The sequence below is a fragment of the Rhincodon typus genome, chromosome 12 (assembly GCF_021869965.1).
Source record: "Rhincodon typus isolate 14 chromosome 12, sRhiTyp1.1, whole genome shotgun sequence".
Taxonomy (NCBI): Eukaryota; Metazoa; Chordata; class Chondrichthyes; order Orectolobiformes; family Rhincodontidae; genus Rhincodon; species Rhincodon typus.
In genome coordinates, this window is record NC_063343.1 from 2388012 (window position 1) to 2412299 (window position 24288).

General features: G+C 40.1%; 1 protein-coding gene across 1 annotated transcript in view; it reads left to right on the forward strand.

The window, feature by feature from the left end:
- Positions 1-2560: 2560 nt before the first annotated feature.
- LOC109927390 overlaps positions 2561-24288 on the forward strand; it is a 23085-nt gene continuing 1357 nt past the window's right edge. The window contains exons 1-10 of the mRNA XM_048603923.1: positions 2561-3312; positions 6353-7383; positions 10177-10238; positions 10685-10723; positions 12335-12405; positions 15686-15717; positions 20195-20320; positions 21663-21791; positions 22803-22858; positions 23370-24283. Of these exons, the coding sequence (XP_048459880.1) occupies positions 6484-7383; positions 10177-10238; positions 10685-10723; positions 12335-12405; positions 15686-15717; positions 20195-20320; positions 21663-21791; positions 22803-22858; positions 23370-24283 (2329 nt within the window). The 5' untranslated portion in view covers positions 2561-3312; positions 6353-6483. The remainder of the gene's footprint in view (positions 3313-6352; positions 7384-10176; positions 10239-10684; positions 10724-12334; positions 12406-15685; positions 15718-20194; positions 20321-21662; positions 21792-22802; positions 22859-23369; positions 24284-24288) is intronic.

The window sequence follows — 24288 nt, forward strand, 5'->3', positions numbered from 1 at the left end:
TGACCTCATATAGGTTCATGAAATCATGAGGGGCATGGATAGGGTGAATGGGTGGGCGGGAGAGGAAGGGAGGGAAGAGTCCAAAACTGGAGGGCATAGACTTAAGCTAAGAGAGGAAAGAATTAAAAGGGACCTAAGAGACAACTTTTTCACACAGAGGGTGCTGCATGTATAGAATGAGCTGCCAGAGGAAGTGGAGGAGGCTGGTACAATTTCAACATTTAAAAGGCATCTGGATGGGTGCATGAATAGGAAGGATTTAGAGGGATATGGGCCAAATTCTGGCAAATGGGTCTAGATTTATTTAGGATATCTGGTTGGCATAGACAAATTGGACTGAAGGGTGTGTTTCCATGCTGAACAGCTCTATGACTCTAAATCAGGAAAAAAACAATGGGGACCAGAAAAGGAACCTGGATGGTGAGCAGTTTCATAAGGGTCTTGGGGGAACAGTAACTGGGTCTTATTGACAAGAGGACACCAAAAAGAACAGGAAAGAAGATAGGAGAGAAACTGGAGGAAAATGAAAGTTCAGGGTTCAGCTAGGGGTGCTGGGCTGCTTTGAAAGAAGTTTAACCCAGCGAGCTGGTGGGAAGGAAGGAAAAAGCAGAAGTAGCTGGTCTTAAACATCTCATTAACATGAGTAAGATAGCCTTAATGAAGAAAACCACAGCTTAATAGAATGACATATCCTTAGAATCAGATGTTTTCCTCCTAGGTTTTTAAGTAGCTGAGTAAATTTCACTTATTCTCAAAACTTCTATTAATTTGGAAAGCATTCCCTTAGAAAGCAAAAATTACACATATCACTGTACCATTTGGAAAAAACTGAGGAATTCTGGAATGTAACAGCCTTGTTTGCTTAACATCTGTATCAGAAAATGACTGAATTTACCTTACGAACAGGGTGACCTTTTCAGCAGATCAGTTGTTTATTTTAAATCTGAGATAAGCAAAGGGCCTGAGGGAAATGGGCCAAAGGCAGGGATATGGAGTTAGGCTACAGATATGAGCCATGATATCACTGAATAGTGGAGCCGGCTTAAGGGGATAAATCGCTGATGAGAGGCATACAGCACAGAAACAGACTCTTCAGTTCAAACAGTCTATGCTGAACATAATCCCATAAACTAGCCCCACCTGCTTGCTCCTGGCCCATTTCCCTCCAAACCTTTCTTATTCATGTACTAATCCAAACATCTTTTAAATGTTATAACTGTACCCACATCCACCACTTACTCAGCAAGTTCATTCCACACTTGAACCACCCTCTGTTTAAAAAAATTGCCCATCAGGAGTTTTTTTGAATCACTCTCCTCTCACCCTAAAAATGTGTCCTCTAGACTTGAAATTCCCCATCCTAGGGAAAACACAACTACCATTGACCCTATCTATGCTCCTCGTTATTTTATAAAGCTCTATAATGTCATCTCTCAACTTCCTATGCTCCAGTGAAAAATGTCCCAGCTTATCCAGCCTTTTTTTTAAAAGCAACTCAAATCTTGCACATCCTGGTAAATCTCTTCTGAACCGTCTCTGGCTTAATAATGTCCTTCCTATAACTGGGCGACCAGAGCTGGACACAGTACTCCAGAAAGAGGCCTCACTAATGTTCTGTACAACCTCAACATGACTTCCCAACTTCTATACTCAAAGGACTGAGCAATGAAGGTAAGTGTGCCCAACACCTTTCTTAACCATCCTGTCTATATGTGATGTAAACTTTGAAAGAATTACGTACCTGCACCCCTAGGTCCCTCTGTTCTACAACACCTCCCAAGGTCCTACTATTAATTGTATAAGCCCTACCCTTGTACGTTGTACCAAAATGCACATTTGTCTAGATTGAACTACATCTGCCATTTGATCAAGATCCCTTTGTAACCTTAGAAAAGCTTCTACTGCTACTGTTCCTGGGTAAACATTTGATGGGATGGGAGATGTTATATTTCAAAAACTTAGGGGCAAAATAGAAAATTAACCTAGTCTGCCGCGCGGGGCAGTGTGGGAGTCCCAGCGCCTAGTCTTCGCCGTGGCCGCGCGGGGCAGTGTGGGAGTCCTGGCGCCTCGTCGTCGCCGTGGCCGCGCGGGGCAGTGTGGGAGTCCTGGCGCCTTGTCGTCGCCGTGGCCGCGCGGGGCAGTGTGGGAGTCCTGGCGCCTAGTCTTCGCCGGGGCCGCGCGGGCTAGTGTGGGGAGTCCTGGCGCCTGGCGGACGCCGCGGCCGCGCGGGGCAGTGTGGAAGTCCTGGCACCGGGGGAGAAAGTGCTGGAGGATGGGAGGGGGCGGGGCCGCGCAGTGCATCATGGGCCTTCCCCCCTCCCCCCTGCGCTGCAGCCGCTCGACGGTCAACGGAAGTTGGTGAGGAGCTGGAGAGAGGGAGACAGAGACACAGAGAGAGAGACAGACAGAAGGGGCAATGAAAGAGAGGGGTTTAAACTCCTGCAACCAATATAACCCCCACCTCACCCTCGGGCCCAGCTGAGGACCACTGCCAGTGAGTCAGTGTCGCTGTCTGACCCGCTTTACATTGCAATTTGTCTGCTCCCTGGCAGAGCCGCCACCATCTTTTATCAAATCTGAGGGGAATAGAGCCACAAGGAAAATGCGGGAAACTGGGATGGAGGGGCAGTGAGGCCCCCCCCCCCGTGAGGGGTCAATAATAATACCCTCTGAGGGGCAATAATGCTCTGAGGGCGGCATCAATACCAGAGAGGGGCAATAATACCCTCTGAGGGGGCGATAATATCAGATGGGGGCTCTAATCCCCTCTGAGGGGATGATAATCTCCCAGAGTGGGGTCATTTATACCCCCTGAGGGGTGTAATAATCTCCCAGAGAGGGAGCTGTAACACCCACTATGAGGGGGACAATAATGCCCTCTGAAAAGGTGCTGAATAGAAGAACCACTCGTACTAGCAATGAACAGGGGTCACGCATACTCCACTGAGAAGTCAATCCCCATGTAATGCTGCCATTGAGGTTTACAGTGTTTCCCAGTGTAATATCTCCAGTGAGAGTGAAATTAATAAACTCCAGGGAGGTGGCAGTAATTTGGCCCAGTGATAGAGACAGTAATATACTCAGTTAGGGAGGTGCTGCAAAATCCCCCAGTGAGTGATATTCCCACTGAGGGTCGCAGTAATCCATGACCAACAACCTCCTCCAACCTCCACTGCTGATGACAGAAATATCCTCTTGGGAGTCAGACGGAGGAATATGCCTAATGAGTGCAAGGATGGTCATATCTCACTGGAGGTGAGGGACCCTAATACTCCTACTGGTAGTAAGGGACATTAACAAGCCCCTTCCAAGGTATGGGGTGTTCTGAGATTGGAGATTTGGGATAATAATAAAGCCCAACCACGTTAGGAAGGGGAATAACTCCCGATTGGGGTGAGGGTTGGTAATACCCTTACTGGGAGTGAATGGCAATAATCCCCACACCCCCCCACCCCCGTCCCACCAACTGATGATAGGACAATATAATACCACCCCGAGGGAGTGCAAATTGGTAAAACCCTTACAGATTTGGGGGTATTAGGAAGGAATGCTAAAACCCTTATTGTAGTGTGGAGGCACAGCGATGCAGTTAATGTGGCATATGGTGTAGAGCAGAAATGTCAGACATTGTGAGGGAGATTGTCAGTGGATACAACACTTGTTTAAAAATGACCAAATGATAATTTATACTTCCTATATTCAGGATTTCCACATTATATGGATTTTGATTCTGATTCTGAATGTTGTACTCATATTTGCTGCTTTTCTATTAAAAATGTTTTTCTTATGGTGATAGTTTTAATTTTATAACTTAACATTTACACTGTCTGGTGCAGTTGAATTCCAATTAAAAAAGCGTTGATCTATGGCATATTGAATGTAGTAATCACCTTAACAGTTCAAATTATACTAAAGGGTTTAGGGTTTTTAAATAGATTTTGCATTCCATGTTAGTTTTGTATCTAAGCAGCATCTTTATGGAAAGCATTTTGTGTTAAATTTTCTCAGGTAATGTGGGGCATTATTTAGAAAATCTAATTTATTATAATCTCAAGGTGCGCTCACAGATAAGATTACAAAGCTTGGTGCTTCTTTCTGGATCTGTGTCTCAGCATGTTTCCCACTTCCTAATTATTTATTTTCACCTGACTTGCTTTTCTGAATTTACTCCTACAGTTTACTCATGAGTTTGCATGTTTGTTCTTCCTCACTTTTGTAAGAAAACCTTGTGGTACATTTACTTTGAAATTAATCTATACAGCACATTTAGACAGCTGCTGTAGAAATGGCTACGTGTGTTGCAAACATGTATCCATTGACAAACATTGCTTATGTATCTGCTTTAATTCATGGTTATTTTCTCAGTCTTGGTAGAGAGTTTTCTACCTGTTGAACTATGTAGGTGTTTGCCTTTCCATTTTATATCTTTTTTGGCCTTTTTTGTGGGAAAAGAATGTTTGAGCAATGAAACCCTTCAGTTTGCAATGACTAAATCAAACTTTCAATAAGTACTCAGTAAAAGCTGGAAAGGACTTGTGATATAATCTCTCCTGCTGCTTCTGCATCTTCACTCATTTTCCATTTTCAGCCAGTAATTTTCTTTGTGGTCAGAAAATAACAATGGTCAGTTGTGCTATAAAACCTTAGCTGAAAAAAAACTGTGGATGCGATCCTGCGCGCCAGCATGGAGAGACTATTGTACTGTCAACAGGAAGCTACGTTATTCCTGCTTTTGGGTACTTATTTACAAGTGCATGCATGCCCACTGTTGCACAAAGGAATTGAGTGCAATGCTGATCAAGGATGAAGTTGACTGGGCCAGTAACTGATAGGGAAAATTACTTTGGTTTATATTTCATAGGAAATAAACTGAAGCTTTTACTGAGACATTGATTGTTTATTGTCTCACCTTTATCAATGATACAAAGTATGCCCATGCCTGTGCTGATTCTGACTCTCATTTCTTGTTTTGCCTGTTATAGAACAGTGCAGGCACAGAAGGATATTTGGTATGTTTGAGTCTGCACCAACTTTCAGTGAGCAATCCAGTTAATCCCATTTCCTTTCTCAATCCCATTTCCTTTCTCAATCCCATATCCCTGAAACATTTTTGCCTTCTATCCAGTTTCTATTTGAAAATGACTATTGATCTTCCATTCTATCAGATGGTGTACACACATCTTTTAAGAAGTTTTCACTTGCATCCTAAATGCATCTTTTATCTGTCATCTTAAACTTACCCCCTTGATGTTTTCCTTTTAGCCAAAGGCAATAGTTCTCTTAATTTACTCTTGTCTAAACCCTTTCTGATCTTAAACACATCCATCAAATTTCTTAGCCTTGTCTGTGATATGGAGAAGAACTCTCGCTTCTTCAGTCTATCTACATAATCATATGTCTCATTCTATTGAATGATTTTTCTCTCTACCCTCTCCAAAGCTTTCACATCCTTCCTGAAGTGTAATGCCCAGAATTGGACACAGTAGTTAAGCTGCAGTCAAACTAGGATTTTATATAGGTTTAGCATAATTTCCTAACATTTGAAATCCAGGTTTCTTTTTATAAAGCCCAGGCTTCCATAAGCTACATTAATGACTTTACTAATTTGTCCTGCCACCTGCACAAACAGCCTCAGGGTGTCTTTCTTCTCCTATTCTCTTTAAAATAGCACCATTTCTTCTCCAAAATCACTGTACAGTTTTCTGCATTGAATTTGATCTGACACATTATTTGCTGATTCCAGCAAACTGTCTATGTTCTCTTGAAGCCATTTATACTCATTTTCCTCATAGTTTAATACATGTTAAGTCTTGAGACATCTGCATTTTGAGAAGTGAGCCCTGTATCCCCAAGTCAGATATATGTCTCAAAACAGCAGTAATTGTGAACTTTGGGGTATGTTACCTCCCACCAGTCTGGGAAATGGAAAATGTAACATCCTGTTTTCTATCCCTCATCCAATTTAGTATCCATCCTGCTGCTTTTTTTTTTATTCCATTGGCTTCAATGTTGTTGAAAAATTCCTTTGTGGTACTTTATCGAATGCTTTTTGAGTATTCATGTACACAACAACAGCTGCACTACTACAATTGCATAATCAAATACTGTGAATATAGCATGTTTAGCTTTTATATTACCTGCACGACCTGCAAGCGTAGCTTTTTTAATCTTATAGGTTCTCAGTTTTCCACACTTATTTGTATATCCAAATTGATGTACATGAAACATGTTGTCCCTTTTATGGTTTTTAAAATAGCTCTTCAAATTACTGTAAAAGTTTTAGTTAATTTTTAAAATTTGATTTACAAGTGATTTAAATACTTTGTTCTTACATTTTTTCTTTACCTTTCAGCTCGGAAACATCAGCAAGATTATTTAATCTTGTTTTTATAAAGCTGGACAACATTCCTATAATTTCTTATTACTACTGAGGGTTCAATATAGCAGACAATTTCAGCAGACTTGATGTAGTGCACTGTCAAAATGTCAAAGGGTCAGCACGTAATTGGCAGTGCAAAAAAGGTTCATTTTCAAGTTGCGAATGTTGACCTGTCTGACCAATCCCCCGTTCAAATAGAATTTGAGAAACTGAGCCACATTCCATGCGGTACGATACATTTAGGAAGAGATCAGAAAATTGAACAAGTTGTGGAATCCAGTCAGAACTTTGAACTGCAGTCTCAAGATGAGACTTCAGTTAGTGCATCTTCTCGCAAAATCAACATTTCCAAAAGTAGTTTGCCTTCTTTTGAGGCTCAACAACAAGACCAGTTATCTTCACATGTTAAAAAACCAGTCAGTTCACAGAAGACAAGTAATATATTAGCTGTTCTTGGCCTTTCATCTAAGGATCTAGATGAAGTGAAGGGCTTTCCTAAAGACAAACTTACACTTGACACATTGCCGAAGATTCTTAAGCAAATTAAGAAGAAAAGAGCATCTTTGAAACATGGGAAAAGTGACAATTCTCCACAACAAAACCAATCCACCGGTACTTCTCGTGATGGTAGCATCGAAGAAAAACCATCGACAAAAGGTCAAGGCACTGTGATCAAGCCACTAGTCAACTATGGCTATGATCCTTCCTCTGGAGAGTCCAGTCCTGGATCTGAACGGGAAGAAGTAAGTGGTGATGGTTCTCGTAAAAAAGAGAGACATTTCACTGAGTCCCCAAATTGTCGAAGTAAATTTGATTCTGATTCCGAAACTGAATCTGATTACGAAATAGTTGAGGAACATCACATGCCATGTGAAGAAGAATCTCTCCTTGAGACAAAAAGGAAAACTCCTATTCTGCAAAACATAAAGGATTTTCTTGGTTACTTGCCTGTGGTGCTTCCACACTGCTGCTCACTGTGTGACAAAATAATTGATACTCTCCAGGTGAGTTCCTTGATAATATCTAATTCTAATGATATCTGGCATTACTTATTGAGTCATAGAATCATACAGCATTGAAACAGACCCTTCGTCCAACCAGTCCACGCTGACCATGTTCCCAAACTAAACTGGTCCCACCAGCCTGCGTTTGTCCCATATCCCTCCAAAACATTGCGACTCATGAACTTATCTAAACGTCTTTTAAATGTTGTAACTGCACCCACATCCACCACTTACCCTCACAGTTCAATCCACACATGAACCACTCTGTGGTTCATTGCCCCTCATGTCCTTTTAAATCTTTCTCCGCTTATTTTAAAAATATGCCCCCTAGTTTTGCACTCCCCCACCCTAGGAGAAAGACCCTTGCTACTTAGCTTATCTATGCCTCTCATGATTTTCTAAACCTCTATAAAGTCACTCCTCAACCGCCTATGTTCCAATGGAAAAAGTCCCAGCCTTTCCAGTCTTCTTTTTATCTCAAAACCTTCATTCCTGGCAACATCCTGGTCAATCATTTCTGAATCCTCTCAAGTTTACTGATATCCTTCCTATGACAGGGCGACCAGAACTGTACACTCTACTCCAGAAGACGCCTCATCAATGTGATGTACAACCTTAATATGACGTCTCAACTCCTATACTCAAAGATCTGAGCAATGAAGGCAAGCTAAATGCCATCTTATCCACCCTGTCTACCTGTGAAGCAAATTTCAAAAAATTTATGTACATGAACCCCAAGGTCTGTCTATTCTACAATGTTAACCAGGGTCTAACAATTAACTGTATAAATCCTGCCCATGTTTGTTTTACTTCACATTTATCCAAATTAAAGCCCATCTGCCGCTCCTTAGCCCATTGACTCAGTTGATCAAGATCTTTTTTGTAACTTTCCATAGATAGAGTGGATAGCCAGAGACTTTTTCCCAGGGTGGAACTGACTATCACGAGGGGGCATAATTTTAAGGTGATTGGAGGAAGGTATAGGGGAGATGTCAGAGGTAGGTTCTTTACACAGAGCATGGTGGGTGCATGGAATGCACTGCCAGTGGTGGTAATAGAGTCAGATACATTAGGGACATTTAAGCGACTCTTGGATAGGCCAATGGATGATGGTAAAATGTAGGGTATGCAGGTTAGTTTGGTCTTAGAGTAGGATAATAGGTTGGCACAACATCGTGGGCCGAAAGGCCCTGTACTGTGCTGTACTGTTCTATGTTCTTAGATAACCTTCTTTACTGTCCACTATAGCCAACGATTTTGGTGATATTTGCAAACTTACTAACTACGCCTCCTATTTCTAATTCAAATCATTTATATAAATGACAAACAAAAGTGGACCCAATACCGATCCCTTTGGAACACACCTGGTCATAGGCCTCCAGTCCAAAACACAACCCTCCATCACCACCCTCTGTCTCCTACCGTAAAGCCAATTTGTGTCCAAATGACAAGCTCACCCGGAATCCAATGTGATCTAACTTTACTAATTAGTCTACCATGCAGAATCTTGTCAAAGGTTTTACTAAAGTCCAAGAAAACAATGTCTATTGCTCTGCCCTCATCAGTCTTTTTGGTTACTTTCTCAAAAATCTCTCGTCAAGTTTGTGAGACACGATTTTCCTTTCAAAAAACCATGCTGACTATCCCAAATCAATCCTTGCCTCTTCAAATGTATGTAAATCCGATCTTTCAAAATCACCTGCAACAACTTACCACCACTGATGTCAGACTCTCAGGTCTATAGTTTTCAGGCCTCTCCTTACAGCCTTTCCTAAATAATGTCACAACAATAGCCACCCTCCAGTCCTCAGGTACTTCATCTGTGTTTATAGATGATACAAATATTTCTGTTTAAGGCCCTGCAGTTTCCTCCCTGACTTCCCACAACATCCTGTGATACACTTCATCAGGTCCTGGAGATTTATCTATCTTTATATTTTATAAGACTCCAGCACTTTCACTTCTGTAATGTGAACTATTTCCATAACATCAATATTTATTTACCTGAGTTCTTCAGCCTCCATTTCTTTCTCAACAGTAAAAACTGACGTGAAATATTCATCTAATATCTCTCCCATCTCCTGAGGTTCAACAAAAGATGACCTGTTTGATCTTTAAGGTGTCCTACTCTTTCTCTAGTTGCTGTCAACGTATTTGTAGAATCTTTTTCGATTATCTTTAGCCTTATCTGCCAAAACTGTCTCGTATCTCCTCTTTGCCTTCCTGATTTCCTTAAGAATGCCCCTACACTCTTTATACTCTTCAAAATTTGTTCTCCTTGATTAGATTCTCACATTGCAGCTCATTTTATGAATTTATTGCTGTATCCTATTTCATAATGTTGCTTCACAAATCTAAATAATTGCATTAAAAATTGTGTTGGCAGATGTATTACATTTTAACTTTGCATGCTCCAGTTTGATTGAGAGTGGCTGTGTTTGATGTATTAGTTCACATGGTACATATCTAGATTTGTTCAAACTGAATACAGAATACAAATAAATAATCATAAGTTTCAACATGGAACTTAGAATCAACGGGGAGTTCAGATGATGTCTTGTAAAATTGGTGTGATTTTTCAGGAACATTCTGACTGGAGACTTCCACATTCACTATCCTCACTGCTCTGTAATGTATACAAGCATGCTTTTGGTCAATTTGCTTGAATTAACAAAATTAATTCTACTTCCTGGAGTTTTTGATTTTGATTTCTGATGAGGTTGAAATATTATCTATTTATAATTGTACGGCCTTTTGTTATTGAAACACTGTAATCTTTTTCATGTTGTACAGGATTGGAATGGCCACATGAATGATCCATTACACAAGCTACGTTGTCTGCTTCTTCAGAGAGTGTATGTATTAATATTAGGAATTGATTATTGACGTCGGCGTTTGTGCCGGTTTTTTTTATTGGTAGGATATAAGGTTGCAGGATGTTTAAATAAGTTACATGAATCTCATCTTGTGATATTAATTTCTGGAATTGTACAATGAGCATCATTGATGCTTTACAGTTTTCAGTGGTATATCAGAAAAAAGCTTTTTTTTTGCTCACCGTGTTCATATTCTTTGACTATCAATATTATTGTAAGATGATTATCTAGTCTGGCAATTTGAAGAGAGGCATTGGCTGTTAAGAAAGGCCAAGCTGAAAAAAAAAGTTCTGTTCTTGCAGAATTTTAGCAACTGTCATGTATTGTCTCTATCGACAATGGCTTTATAGTTTTTTTTGTCATGTGATCATTCACTACGGTGCCCATTACATTGTTAATCAAGTTAACACTTGTTTTATTTCTAGCTACCCAGATTGGAACCCAGGAGAACTGCCAGATACAAAGTAAGTGGAATGACCTGTGTGGATAGAAGCTGCTCCATAGTAGTTCAACGTTTTAGAATGATATGGTAATTAAACTGTGGATCATTAGGACAGGAAGGAATTGTGAACCTTTAGCGTTCTCTATTGCAGAGAATTGATGATGTTGATTGGTATTCACATTGGAGGTTGACAGATTTTTTGGATAGTAAGGGATACAATAAGAGTATAGTGTGGGAAGATGGAGCTGAAGTAGAAATTCAGCCATAATTGTATTGAATAATGGAGGTGCCTCAAAGGACTGAATGGCCTACTCCTCAGATTTCTTAGGTTCCTATGTATTCATGTAGCCAGTGGAAGAAGTGAGCTTAATGCGCTGAATTTTTGTTTTTCATTCTTGGTTTGTGTGCCATAATTTTTGATTAGTCTTTGATTAACTTGAGTTCTCAAATCTTGGTTTTACTGATTTTATTTCTTTGGTGGGTGAGTTCTTTGCTTGATAAGTTGCTTGGTGTCATTGGCTTACAGCATTGAACATGGACAGAATATCAAGGTCACACCTTGTCAAGATGCAGTAATGTTGACATGGATGCTGGGGACAAAGACTGCATGGAGAATTGATATTTTTATACTGGAGTTTAAATGGTCACTTAGACAAATTAGACAGTCTGTGTGTCTTATGGACAAGAGTTCCTTTAAATGTAGAAATATACATTAGATTTAAACAGTAGTTTTGTTGCTGCAACAATCATGGGCAAAAGGAAACTAGATTCTTGGGCTTTCTCATGCTTCAATTGGACTGACAGTGCAGTGAGAATTAGTTGTTGCACATGAAGAAATAATATCACTAAGAACTCAGAACTTCCATTTGACAATTGGTCTTCTGAGATGTAAGTTAAAAATGCTGGAAATATTCAGCAAGTCAAGAAACCTCTTCAGAGAGAAAAATAGAAATGATGTTTTTCTAGCTGTGACCTTCATCAAAATTAAAAATTATTGTGCTATTAATAGCAGTTAAGCAAGCACGAGTTTAGAGAAAGTGATGGGGAAAGGAAGGAAGAAAGAACAAAAGGGAGAATTGCTCTTTGTCTGCACCTTCCAGAACATCTTACCCTGGAATTGATGCTAACCTGATCATATTTAAAGTTTTCTCATTCTGAGGGAAAGTCACAGATCTAGAATGTTAACTATGTCCCTCACTCAAGAGGTCCTCCCTGGCCTGAGTATTTCCAATCTCTGGTTTATCTTCAAAATTTCTAAAATCTTCAGTGTTTTACCTTTTGTCTTTCAAGAGTGTTACGTAACATAAGTAAGTTTCTTCTATTGTAGATACTTTGCTAGGATTATAAAAGCATCACTTGCAAAATCTACATGACCAGTTATGTTTGTTTGTAGAGTGGGATCTAATTTAAGTGTAATCTTTCAATTTGATGCAAAATTAATAGTAAATAGAAAAGCCTGTTATTCAATTCTGAGGGAAAATTTATATGATATTTAATTGTTTGAGCTTATGCAAATTATTAACATTGGTTTTCCTTGTATTTTAATTGTCATGGCAACTCTCCTCTTCATTGAAACCTCTTCTGCTCCAATTATTAAGTTGTAGTACTCCTGTAAATTTTTTGTTGCGTGCAGGAAAAGTCCAGAGAAGACCAAAGCTCCAATTGTTGTCCTGAAAAAAAAGGTGAAGATCAAAAGAAACACAGGTAAAAATAATTTCAGAGACCACTGATATTGCTTTGTTTCATTTATAATTTTGTTTATCATTTGGTTTATTCCTTAATGCAATCATTTCACAAGTTGAATATACCCCCCCGCCCCCACCAAAACCGCAACTAGTTCCCAGTTCAGTATTTCCTTTTGCTTTTGCTTCATCCTCTCAACTTTACTGGAACTCTTTTCCTCTTCGACAGTTCATTCAGATTTTTGTCTCCTCTCCTTCCTCAGTATGTGGGTGAGTTTTCTTTCACAGGATATCCACAATAAATGAAACTTCTACCACTCTATCCAAGGGCCGATCTACTAATTGGATTGACTGCAATATTGAAAGATGTTTACAAAATCAGTTAGATGCATGGGAATGAATTAGGGTGTCAAAATAGTCTTAATTAGTAAACCTTCCACAGAAAGCAAAATGCCGGTACTGCAAGCATCTCGTGAGAGAGGAAAAAAAAATCATCCAAGGACTTTTAATGCTTTCGGAAATCTACACCATAGGGCCACTATTTTAGTCAGAGCATTGTGTCAGTCTATAATATATAAGATCACCACACATCATTGTTGTCCACATGTACCAGGAAAAAACTATTTCAAATCCAGCAACTTAAGACTGAGCATCCAGGAGGTGCTATGGGCCATAATCAGCAATTGAATTGTACTCTATCACAATCTGCAATCTGATGGCCCAGCACATTCCCCACTCTTTCTCTGCCAGAGAATCAATCCTGATTCATTTGAAGAGTGCAGGAGAGCATGCCAGGGTCAGCCCCAGGCATACTTAAAAATATTGGTCTCAGAAACTCAGAAACAAGATTTTGTGTGTGCTAAGAAAGAGACAAGAAACAGGGCTAAGCGATTCTACAACAGACACAAAGCTACTAAACTTTGGAGTCCAGCTGCATCTAGCCTTGAATGCTAGTGGATAATTAAACAGCTCACTGGAAGAGACGGTTTCACAAATATCTTCATCTCAGTGATGGAGGAGCCCAGCACATCAGTGTAAAATCGCAACAATCTTCAGCCTGAAATGCCGAGTACATGCTCCACCCTGGCCTCCTCCAGAAGCCTCACAATCATCAATTAATTTGATATCAAGAAATGTGCGGAGGAACTGGAGACTGCAAAGGTTACTGCTCCTTAAAACATTGTGGCAATTGTACCGAAGATATCTGCTTCAGAGCTTGTCATGTCTCTAGTAAAGTTGTTCCAGTACAGTTAGAACACTGGCATCTCCTGATAATGTGGAAAACTGCCCAAGTATGTCCTGACACAAAAAACAGGACAAATCCACCCTGGCCAATTACTGCCCAATCAGTCTACTCTCAGTCATGAGTAAAGTGACAGAAGGTGTCATCAACAGTGCTATTAAGCAGCACCCGCTCAACAATAATCTGCTCAGTGGAACCTAGTTTGCCTTCTGGCAGGGCCACTCATCTGCTGACCTCATTACAGCCTTCGTTCAAAGATATACAAAGGAACTGAATTTCAAAGGTGAGGTGAGAGTGACAATCCTCGACATCAAGGCTGCATTTAACTTATGTGACACAAAGGAGCCTTAGCCCTAGCAAAACTAGAATCAGTGGGAATCAGGGGAGAACTCTGCACTGGATGGAGTCATAATGAGAAGAAACAAGAATGGTTGTGATTGTTGGAGGTACATCATGTCAGCTCCAGGACATCTCTGCAGGAGTTCGTCAGGGTAATGTCCTTGGACCAGCTATCTTCAGCTGCTTCAGTGACAGAAGGTCAGAAGTGGTATGTTTGCTAATGGTGCATTGTTCAGCATCATTCATAACTCCACTGATACTAAAGCTATTCTTGTCCAAATGCAGCAGGATTTGGACAATACCCAGGCTTGGATTGACAAGTAGAAAATATCATTTGCCCCACACAAATGCCAAACAATGGCAGTCTTCAAAAAGAGAGAATGTAACTATTTCCCCATGATGGTCAACTGCATTGCCATTGCTGAATCCTCCATTATCAACATCCTGGGGTTACCACTGACCAGAAATTCTACTGCATTACCTATATAAACACAGTGGCTACAACAGCAGGTCAGAGGCTAGGAATATTGCAGCTAGTAACTTGCCACCCGAGTGCCCAAAGTTAGTTCATTGCCCACAAGTTGTAAGCTTGATGGAATACTCACACTTGCCTGTTCCACCAACACTCAAGAAGCTTTACACCATCTAAGTCAGCCTGCTTCCATAAGAGAATCATGGGTTATGGAGTAAAGGCAGGAAAGTGAAGTTGAGGATTATCAGATCAGCCATGAGTTCATTGAATGACAGCAGACTTGTTGAGCTGAATGGCCTACTTCTGCTCCTACATATTTTGGTCTTCTGGTCTTGATTGGCATACCATCCACAAATGTTCAGTGCCTCCACCACTAATGGTCAGTAGCAGCAGTGTTTACTATCTACAAGATGGTCTGCAAAAATTCACCAAAAGCTCCTTAGGCAGCATCTTCCAAACCCACAATAAATACCATCTAGAAGAAGAAAGGCAGCAGATACATGGGAACACTGTCATCTGTAAGTTTCCCTCCAAGCCACTTGCCATCCAGATTCGGAAATATATTGTCATTCCTTCAGTGTCACTGGGCCAAAATCCTGGAAGTCTCTCTCTAACGGCATTGTACACCTACCTACGCCAAATGGACTACAGTGGTTCAGAAAGGCACTCACCAAAACTTCCAGGACTGTTAGGGATTCGCAATAAATGGTGGCCCAGCCTGCAACATCCATATGTCCCAGATGTGAATTTTACAGAAAAACTGCTGTCTGTGGGGAAACGTAGAATCACTGACAACTCCTGGATCTCCAATCTTCACAATAAATGGGCCTCTCCATAAGTTGTTGTTAGCTTCACCATCATTAAATACTGCAAAATTGAAGTCAGAGTACTTTTAGCAAATGCTTTGGCTTGATTTTAATAATTCACATACACCGAAACTGTGCTCTAACCCAGCATGTGTTTTTTCGTTTTTATGCGGTTGACATGTTGAAGTTTTTTTTTTTACTGTAAGTGTGATATTCATTAATTTTTGCAATTTAGTCATGATACAGTTGTATGCTGTACTGGTTGTTCACTGTATTGGAAGGTACAATACAAGAAAAGAAAATCAACTGCAGGTTATTTGAGAGAACTTGAACTGTAATTCAGTTATTAAGTTACAATTTTAATATTCATCAAATCTTTGGTCAATCTCTGAAGGTAACTGCATTGAAAGCAACCTCATTGCAATGCTTTTTTTCATTTTAGAATTTCCTGAACAAAGCAAACGAGAAAATCTGGTCAGTGTAAATTTTATTACAATGTAACTGTAATTCTTAAAAATGCAATATTTTCTTAATCCATTATTGAGTATAGAATTGATGTGGAGGTGCCAGTGTTGGACTGGGGTGGACAAAGACAGAAGTCACGCGACACCAGGTTATAGTCCAACCGGTTTATTTGGAATCACAAGCTTTCAGAGCGCAGACCCTTTGTCAGGTGCAGTCTGGTACACACTGCACCTGACGAAGGGGCTATGCTCCGAAAGCTTGTGTGATTCCAAATAAACCTGTTGGACTATAACCTGGTGTTGTGTGACTTCTGACTGAGTATAGAATTGAATACAGTATAGAATTGGTATATTGAAATTGAAAATGTAGGCTAGAGGTCTTTTTTGTAAATTTCCCTTTCAATTTTGACAACTGAATTCTTATGGTGGTCTTTATTTCAGTTAAAATGTCGGCTAATTGGAAATGGTGTACTTCTGTTGACCTCTGCCCTTTTAGCTTCCCACACTTTTTTCATAAAGTAAATATGTTTGGCTCATTGATGTGCTTTAATATAAAATCACATTCTTCCAAACATCTGCCCTTTTTTTTTGCTTCAATCTGAAGCAAATAGTTACCTTTCATTGTATATCATTAGACTCAGAATTGTGGAAGGATCTCCATGAGGGTTCAGATGATTCTTACCCAAATTCCACATAATGGGATGGCAAGTTGGTCTCTTTAGATCATCCAGTACTACTTATTCCTGCCAGGGAAGGTAAGAGGTGAGTTTTACTGTGAGCTTTATTACTTATGGTTTTGAAGAGCCCAGTGGAAAATTTCGTCAGACACGGGCAAGGAAGGTTCTAGCTAATTATCACCTACATCCTTCCTTCAGCTAATTAATGACGGATCCTCCACATTGAATAATGCTCAGAAATCCTGAAGGTAGCAAGGACACAGAATGAACTCTTGATGGGAATTTTAATCTCTCATCAATCACACCTTTACTGGCTGAGTCCTGAAGGGCATATTTGCCATTTTGGGCCTGCAGCAGGTATCTGGAGAACTAGCATGGGGAGAAAAAAAACACTTGAGTTCATCCTTGCCCCTCTACCTGTCAAACATGCATCAATCCGTAACAGGATTGGTAGACTGCACAGTCCCGGTGGGTGCCAAAGGACTGGTTATGTTCTTAAAAGGGAGAAGTTTTCAAGGCTGAGGACAGAGTGATGTCAAGTGCAACTTACTGGATAGTTCTTTCAAAGAAAAACTGAAAGGACTGCAGAGGCTGTAAATCAGGAACTAAAACAGAAGTTGCTGGAAAAGCTGAGTAGTTCTGGCAGCATCTGTGAAGAAAAAAAATCAGAGTTAACTGAGTTCTGTGGAATGGTCACCAGATCCGAAACGTTAACTCTGATTTTTTCTTCACAGATGCTGCCAGACCTGCTCAGCTTTTCCAGCAGCTTCTGTTTTTGTTAGCTCTTTCAAAGAGCTGGCACAAACATGAAGTACTGTTCAGTTCCATTCCATAAGCATCTTCCCACCTTAGTTCATCTCTCTATATCCTCCTATTCCTTCTTCCCACCTTACCTAGCTTCCCTTTAAAAGCTTCACCCTTTTTAACCATAATCATCTGGGTTCTCACTATGTTTCTGCAGCAAACTGGTCAATAATCTGGGAGCACAGATGTGAAGTAGTTGGTGAAAGAATTAGAAGGATTGAGAACTCTCTTTATCCAGAGAGTGATAATGTTGTGAAATATATTACATGTAAGAATTCGTCAACTCTGTGTGGAGCTGGAAGGACACAGCAGCAGCACACTGTATTGACTCTGACTCCAGCATCTTGCTATCTCCACATGAAAGAATAGTACAGGAAGAAACCCTTATTCCGCTTAATAAAAAACTTTAACTTCCAGACCAAGAGCTGGGTAATTGGAATAGAGTGGTCTCCCAGGGAAGAAAATGATGTAAACAGCAGATTGAATTCCAAAAGAAAGTTAAAGGAATTGAAAGAGCCCCTTGCAAAGTCTCAATCACCTCAAACCATCAGTTTTAGCATTGAGCAGCCCTCTGACTTTATCGCAATTAGGATATGTTCTTTATGTTTACAACTTAATGTTGACAGCATATCAATCAACAAGTGAAATCTCACTGAATGTCTAACCACTCAATACTCTCTTGATTCTATTGTTACTTTCAAGCCAGAGGAGGAACCCTGTATGAATGAGTGCCAAGAGCAGTACTAGACCTGTTCAAAAATGAGCTGCTAACCTGGTAACGCTACAACACAGGATTTAAATGCATGCTAGACAATGGAAGCAGTGTAATATAGACAGCCAAGCAACTTCACAATAAATAGATCGAATCACAGCAATCAAAGTCCATTCATGAACGGAGGTGGGCAATTAACTAAGTATCCCTTCTGCTTCACTAACCATAGAGTCATGGAGATGTACAGCATGGAAACAGACCCTTTGGGAAGGAAATCTGCCATCCTCATCTGGTATCTGGTATGTAACATGTGACTCCAGCCCCACAACAATGTGATTGACTCTTAACTGCCCGCTGGGCAATGGGGATGAGAAATAAATGCTGGCTTCGTCCATACCCCATGAATGAATAAAAAAATACATGTGGAGAACTCTCCATGAACATCCCCATCCTTGGTGATACTGAAGTCCGGTAGGTGAACACAAAGGAAAAGGCTGAAGGATTTGTAACTATCTTCAGTCAGAAGAGCCAAACATTTCGTCTATGCTCTATCCTAAGATTTTCATCAACATATACCAGTTTCAGCCAATTTGAATCACTCTGTGTGATATCAAGAAACAACTGAGCGAACTTCACACAGCAAGAATTCTGGGCTCAGCAATGTCCTGCCAGTAGAACTGAAGGTTTGTGTTAACCTTGCTGCAATATAGTTACAATACTGACACTTAATTTAAAAATTGCCCTTGTATATCTTATTCACAAGATATACGGAAAAATACAATATAACCAAGTGCTGCTAAATTAGTCAACCTTCTATGATCAAAAAAGTTTTGGAGGGATTTGTTGACAGTGTTATCTCATGGTATCTACAAGTAACAAGGTTACTGATTTCAGTTTGGTTTTTGACAGGGCAACTCAGCTCAGATCTCAGTATCTATTTGGCTGAAATATGGAAACAAGTGTAGAACTCTGGGGGTGAAGGAAGAACCATTTTTCTGTAGATCATGGCAACGTTTGCCCAAGTGTTACAACAAGGATCCCTAGTCAAATTGAAGTCAATGGGTATCAGGATAAGAACTCTAGTTGGAGAAATGCCTCGCACAAAGGAAGATGATTGTGGTTTGTGGACGCCAATAATTTTACCCTTTCACATCACTGCAGAAATCCCTTAAGGCAGTATGCTAGGCAGAATCATCTTCAGCTGTTTCGTCAATGGCCTTCCCTCTATTCAAAGGTCACAACTGTGGATATCACTTCTGGTTACAGGCTATTCACTTATATTCACAATTCTTCTAATAGTGAAGCAGTTTTTGCTTGTACGAGGCACGACACACACACGTTTAGACTTAAACTGATAATGGCAAGTAATATTTATGTGATATAAATATCAGACAATGTCCATTTCCAACAAATGAGTCTAACCATCTCCCCTCACCACTTAATGACATAATCAGGGTCGAACCCTTTCACTGTCAACATCTAGAGGGATAATCATTGACCAGCAATGTATCAGGAGCAGCCACACAAACGCTATGGCTGAGAGTTCTGCAATTACTAACATAGCTCCTGACTCACTAAAATATAAAAGGCACAGGTCCAGAGTGCAATTGAATAAACTCCGTTTGCCTGGATGGGTGACTATCAACCAAAACTCAAGAATCTTACCGCTATCCAAGACAAAGCAGGCCACTTGATTTATTCTGTCTCTACTACCTGCGTACTACAGCTGCAGAATGTGTCTTCGGTCAGATGCACAGGAGTAACTTGCTACGCCTTCTTCAGGAGCACTTTCATGACCTGCAACTTCTACAGTCGAAAAGATCAAGGACAGTACACATGTGAGATTGTGACCACGTTGCAGTTTCCCTCCAACTCACACACCATCCAGGAAATATATCACCATTTTGTCCTTGTCATTGGGTCAAGATTTTGGATCTTCCTAATGACCAGAAGTGTCATGATTTTCAGCAGTTCAAGAAAGCAGTTCATGACCTATTTTTCAAGGTCAGTTAGAGATTCATAAGTAAATTCGTGGCGGCACATCCTGAGAGTGAATGAAAAGAAAACGGTAGATTTCTTTGCCCTTTGCATTTCCTCCTTTCTTTCTCCTTTGAGGAAACACTTGATATTTTCTTGGCATTTGGGAACCATATGATGTATAGCAAAGTAGAGCTAATTGTCATTATAACATTAATTTATTTCAAAGTATTGGTCTTAAGACTCAAAGAAAAATTTCGCATTTAATACATCCCACCTCCTATTGTAATATTCTTTGCACTTTTTTTTACTTTCAGAAAGAACTCCGTAGTCGAGTTGTGGTCCTCAGCAATTTGCCATCATCCGGTTTTTCAGATTTTGATACTGTGAGGCTTGGTTCTGGTTTTGGAAGGGTTCTCAAGTATTTAAAAGTTGGGGAAAAGGTAGTGCAACATCTGGTTTATTTTTAAGCTATTTCAAGTAAAGAGTTACGTCTTCGTGCAGCTTGATATATGAAAGTGCCAGATTGGGGATGCATGTGCATTTGAATGTATTAATGTCTAATTCCATTTGTGGAAAAGTCATAGTTACCCCTTTGCTGAGTTCTTTATTTGATATGTGCCAGGCAGCAAGTGCCAAAAAGCAGTGGCACCATCCAATGAAGAATCCTTGATAGTTGCGTACCCAGTTAAGGTATTTTTTGAGACAATATTGAAGTACAAATCAAATAGATATTGTACTTTCCCAGCGTCTTTCTGCTTCCAAGGCCTGAGAATTAAAAGTGAAAGGTGAAGTTGTCATGGTTCTACTAGGCAATAGGGCTGCCCTCTCAGAGAGACTGAAGGAGAGATGGTGCGGAGCTGGTGGTAGTTTAACCTGAGAGTCACTACGTCTCAGGTGAGGGGAGATATTAAGAAGCAGAGTCCTTCACGTTAACTTCAGCTAGTACGGAAATTGAACCCACATTGTTGGTCTAACTCGACATTACAAACCAACCATCCAGCCAATTTCGCTAACTGACTCCAGACTTGAATGGAACCTTGGCCCCTTTTACTGAAAGTTGGTTTCAAACCAACTGACTTAAGAAAGGCTGCTCCACAGAAATAGCACACCGAGGACAGCCTATATTTGTAAAACCTGCCCCTAACACCATAGGCTCTTACCTAATTTAGCAACCTCCTGTGCAGTACTTAGTCACACGCCTTGTGAAAATCCAAATAGATCACACCCTCTCTCATTTGTCTAACTTGCTCTTTACCTACTCAAAATATTTTAACAGATTTGTCAGATATGACCACCCCTTGAAGAAGCCATTCTGATCAGCCCTATTTTATCATGCGCTTCCAAATACTCCGCAGTCTCATCCTCAGCAATAGGCTCTAAAATCGTACCAACAACTGAGGTCAGGCTTAGTTTGGTAAACTTGGTCGCATGGGCAAGCTGGACCGAAGGGTTTGTTTCCGTGCTGTCTGACTATGTCTCTGACTCTATGACTCTAGTAATAAACTTTGTTAAATGTATTAAAGTTCAAAAAAGTTAAATAGGTGTTGATAATTTAATGGTTTGTGGGAGGGTACGGTATCAAAGTCTTAAGATACAAAGCTACTGTGATTGCTATTAGGTAGATGGACTTAATTTTTAGATGTGAGGAGGATAAGCTGCAGTGAATGAAAATTTGCAACAGATAATAAAGCATCTTACTGTTTTTGCTGTTGTAATTGGTAAATAATTGTATTTCTTCTGAAAATTGTTTAATAATGATTATATTTATAATTCAATGAATAGGCTTTCCTGAAAATGGATTCCGAAATTGCTACTAATAACTTAATTGAACACTTCAGGAGGAATCCTTTATTTTATGGTAGATTATTGACTGTGAATATATCTTCTGCTCAAATACAACCATTGCTTAAGGTAAGTAAATCTAGGCATATTTATACGTAAAGTTTTGAATATTTGACCATTATATTTTTGTTTATTTAAGTATGCAAAACGAAGTAATAGAAAATACTTCTCAAAATAATTCAAAATACAAGCTTTTTAACAATTATTTATTCTATATAAAATTATCTGCTATTCTGTTAACTATGACATACTCTTATTGAATCAGTGTTAATTTAGTTATGTTTTAGTCTTGAAGATACACACACTTGGACTAAAATTAAGCATTGTGTTTGTATGATATAATGGATATACTCACAAAATTGTATTTCTGTGTTCTCATAAGGAATTGTAATTGCCTGTGTCAAGATTGCCACTGTAATTGGTTGGAAGCTGTAATTACAAATTAGCATGTTTACATAGACTATTTTAAAAATATATTTGAACATGCAAAAGTTGACAAATGCATGGAGATGAAAAATATCTAGTAAAAAAAAGTTATCCTCGGGGACTTGATAAAAACCACAGCCAACCTTACTTAAGCATGTTATAAGTTGAATAGTTTACTTTCCTTCATGTTGATGAAACCTGTAAAAAGCTTGGCATTCCAAGGAAAGGTTTTGAGTTCTGAGGAAGGGTCACTGGACCCAAAACGTTAACTCAGATTTTTCTTCACAGATGCTGCCAGACCTGATGAGCTTTTCCAGCAATTTCTGTTTTTGTGCAAAGATTTAGATTTTGTTTGATTCAAAACCAAAATGTTGTAAATTTGTCATTACTTGTACTTACATTAGCATTAGTGAATTATTGAATTTTGCAGTAAAATTAAGTACATAATTTGTGGAACTACAGAAGGTACTTTGCCTTGTGAGATTGTTCTTTCCAATCTCGTTTACTATTTCAACTCCCATGAGCTCTTACTAAACTGTTAGTCTCCAGAATCTATGCCTGAAAATCAAAATCACTCCTGCTTCAGATCTCCACATGTTCATCATCACTTCAGTTTCATGTTCATAACCAGTGTGTTTAATTCATTATTTTCAGAAACCATCTGCAAAGATTGAAGAAATGTTGAAGAAAGTAAATCAAGCAGATATAAGGTAAATCCTTTACTTGTGTGTTTATCCAGACTTGCAGACCTACATTATGTATTTCATAGATAATGAATATTTTAGTGTTCTCCTAGCCTTGGAATTAACATTAAAGACGGATGGAATAATGGGTCCATTAGCTACTCAGTTCAATTAGCGATTAGCAATAAATGCTGGCCCAGTGATGCCCATTTCCACTGAACTTTTTAAAAAAAAAACAAATGAGGTACTGAAGGCCTGTCTATGTCCTTGAAAATGTGCTCGGAGATATATCTTTAAGTTAGAGGGTGAGGACAATTGAATGAAAGGGAGGAACAAAGCTCCAACTTTTCTCTTATAGGATGTCGAATCAAATATGGGAGAGCATTGCACTGTTGTCCATAACTTGGACTGTTGGTGTAAGTAAATGAGATACAAATGAGCTATTTCTCTAGGAGAAATTGGATAAACAAACTAGAGAGACAATGGCCAAAAGAAGACAGTGCAATTTTGTATACAATCACTTTGTTTTTATTTACAGTACAAAAGAATGTTTTCTGGGTCCTATCTTGAAGCATAAACCTGATGATTTGAAAAAGTCCTCGCCATCTGGAAGAGAGAGGAAAAGTTCTGAAAGTAGTGAGAAAGCAGAGTCAAAGAGCTCCGATGAGAGTGATGGAACAGAGGGATGGAGAAGTTTTTCAAGGACAAGGCACAGAAACCGTGAAAAGATGCAACACGGAAACCGAGATAGAATAGCACGAAGAAACTCTAAACTAAAACAGCGGCAAAGCCATGAAAGTAGAGAGTGGAGGGCCAACCGAGGAAGAGGAATGCGGAGAACCAGCCGCGAGAGGGGAGAGCGCAGAGGTAGCCGCGAGAGGGGAGAGCGCAGAGGCAGCCGCGAGAGAGGAGAGCGCAGAGGCAGCCGCGAGAGAGGAGAGCGCAGAGGTAGCCGTGACAGGGCTGAACGTAGGGGTGGCCGTGAAAGAAGGGTACATAGAGGTAGCAGGGAATGGCGAGAGCAGAGAGCCAGCATTGAGAGAGTGGTGCGAGGAGGCAGCAATGAAAGACGGGTGCGGCGAAGCAGTAGACAGAGAGTAGAGAGGGGAGTTGGCAGCAGCGAACGGAGAGACAGTAGTGAGAGGGGAGGTAGCAGTGAAAGGGGCGAATGGGGAAATAGTAATGATAGGGAAGAGCGGGAAGGCAGCAGTGATAGGCTGGAGTGGGGAGACAGCAGTGAGAGATGGGAGTGGGATGATAGTAGTGAGAGACGGGAGTGGGGTGACAGCAGTGAGAGACGAGCGTGGGATGACAGCAGCGATAGGTTAGAGTGGGGTGACAGCAGCGATAGGTTAGAGTGGGGTGACAGCAGCGATAGGTTAGAGTGGGGTGACAGCAGTGAGAGACGGAAGTGGGGTGACAGCAGTGAGAGACGGGAGTGGGGTGACAGCAGTGAG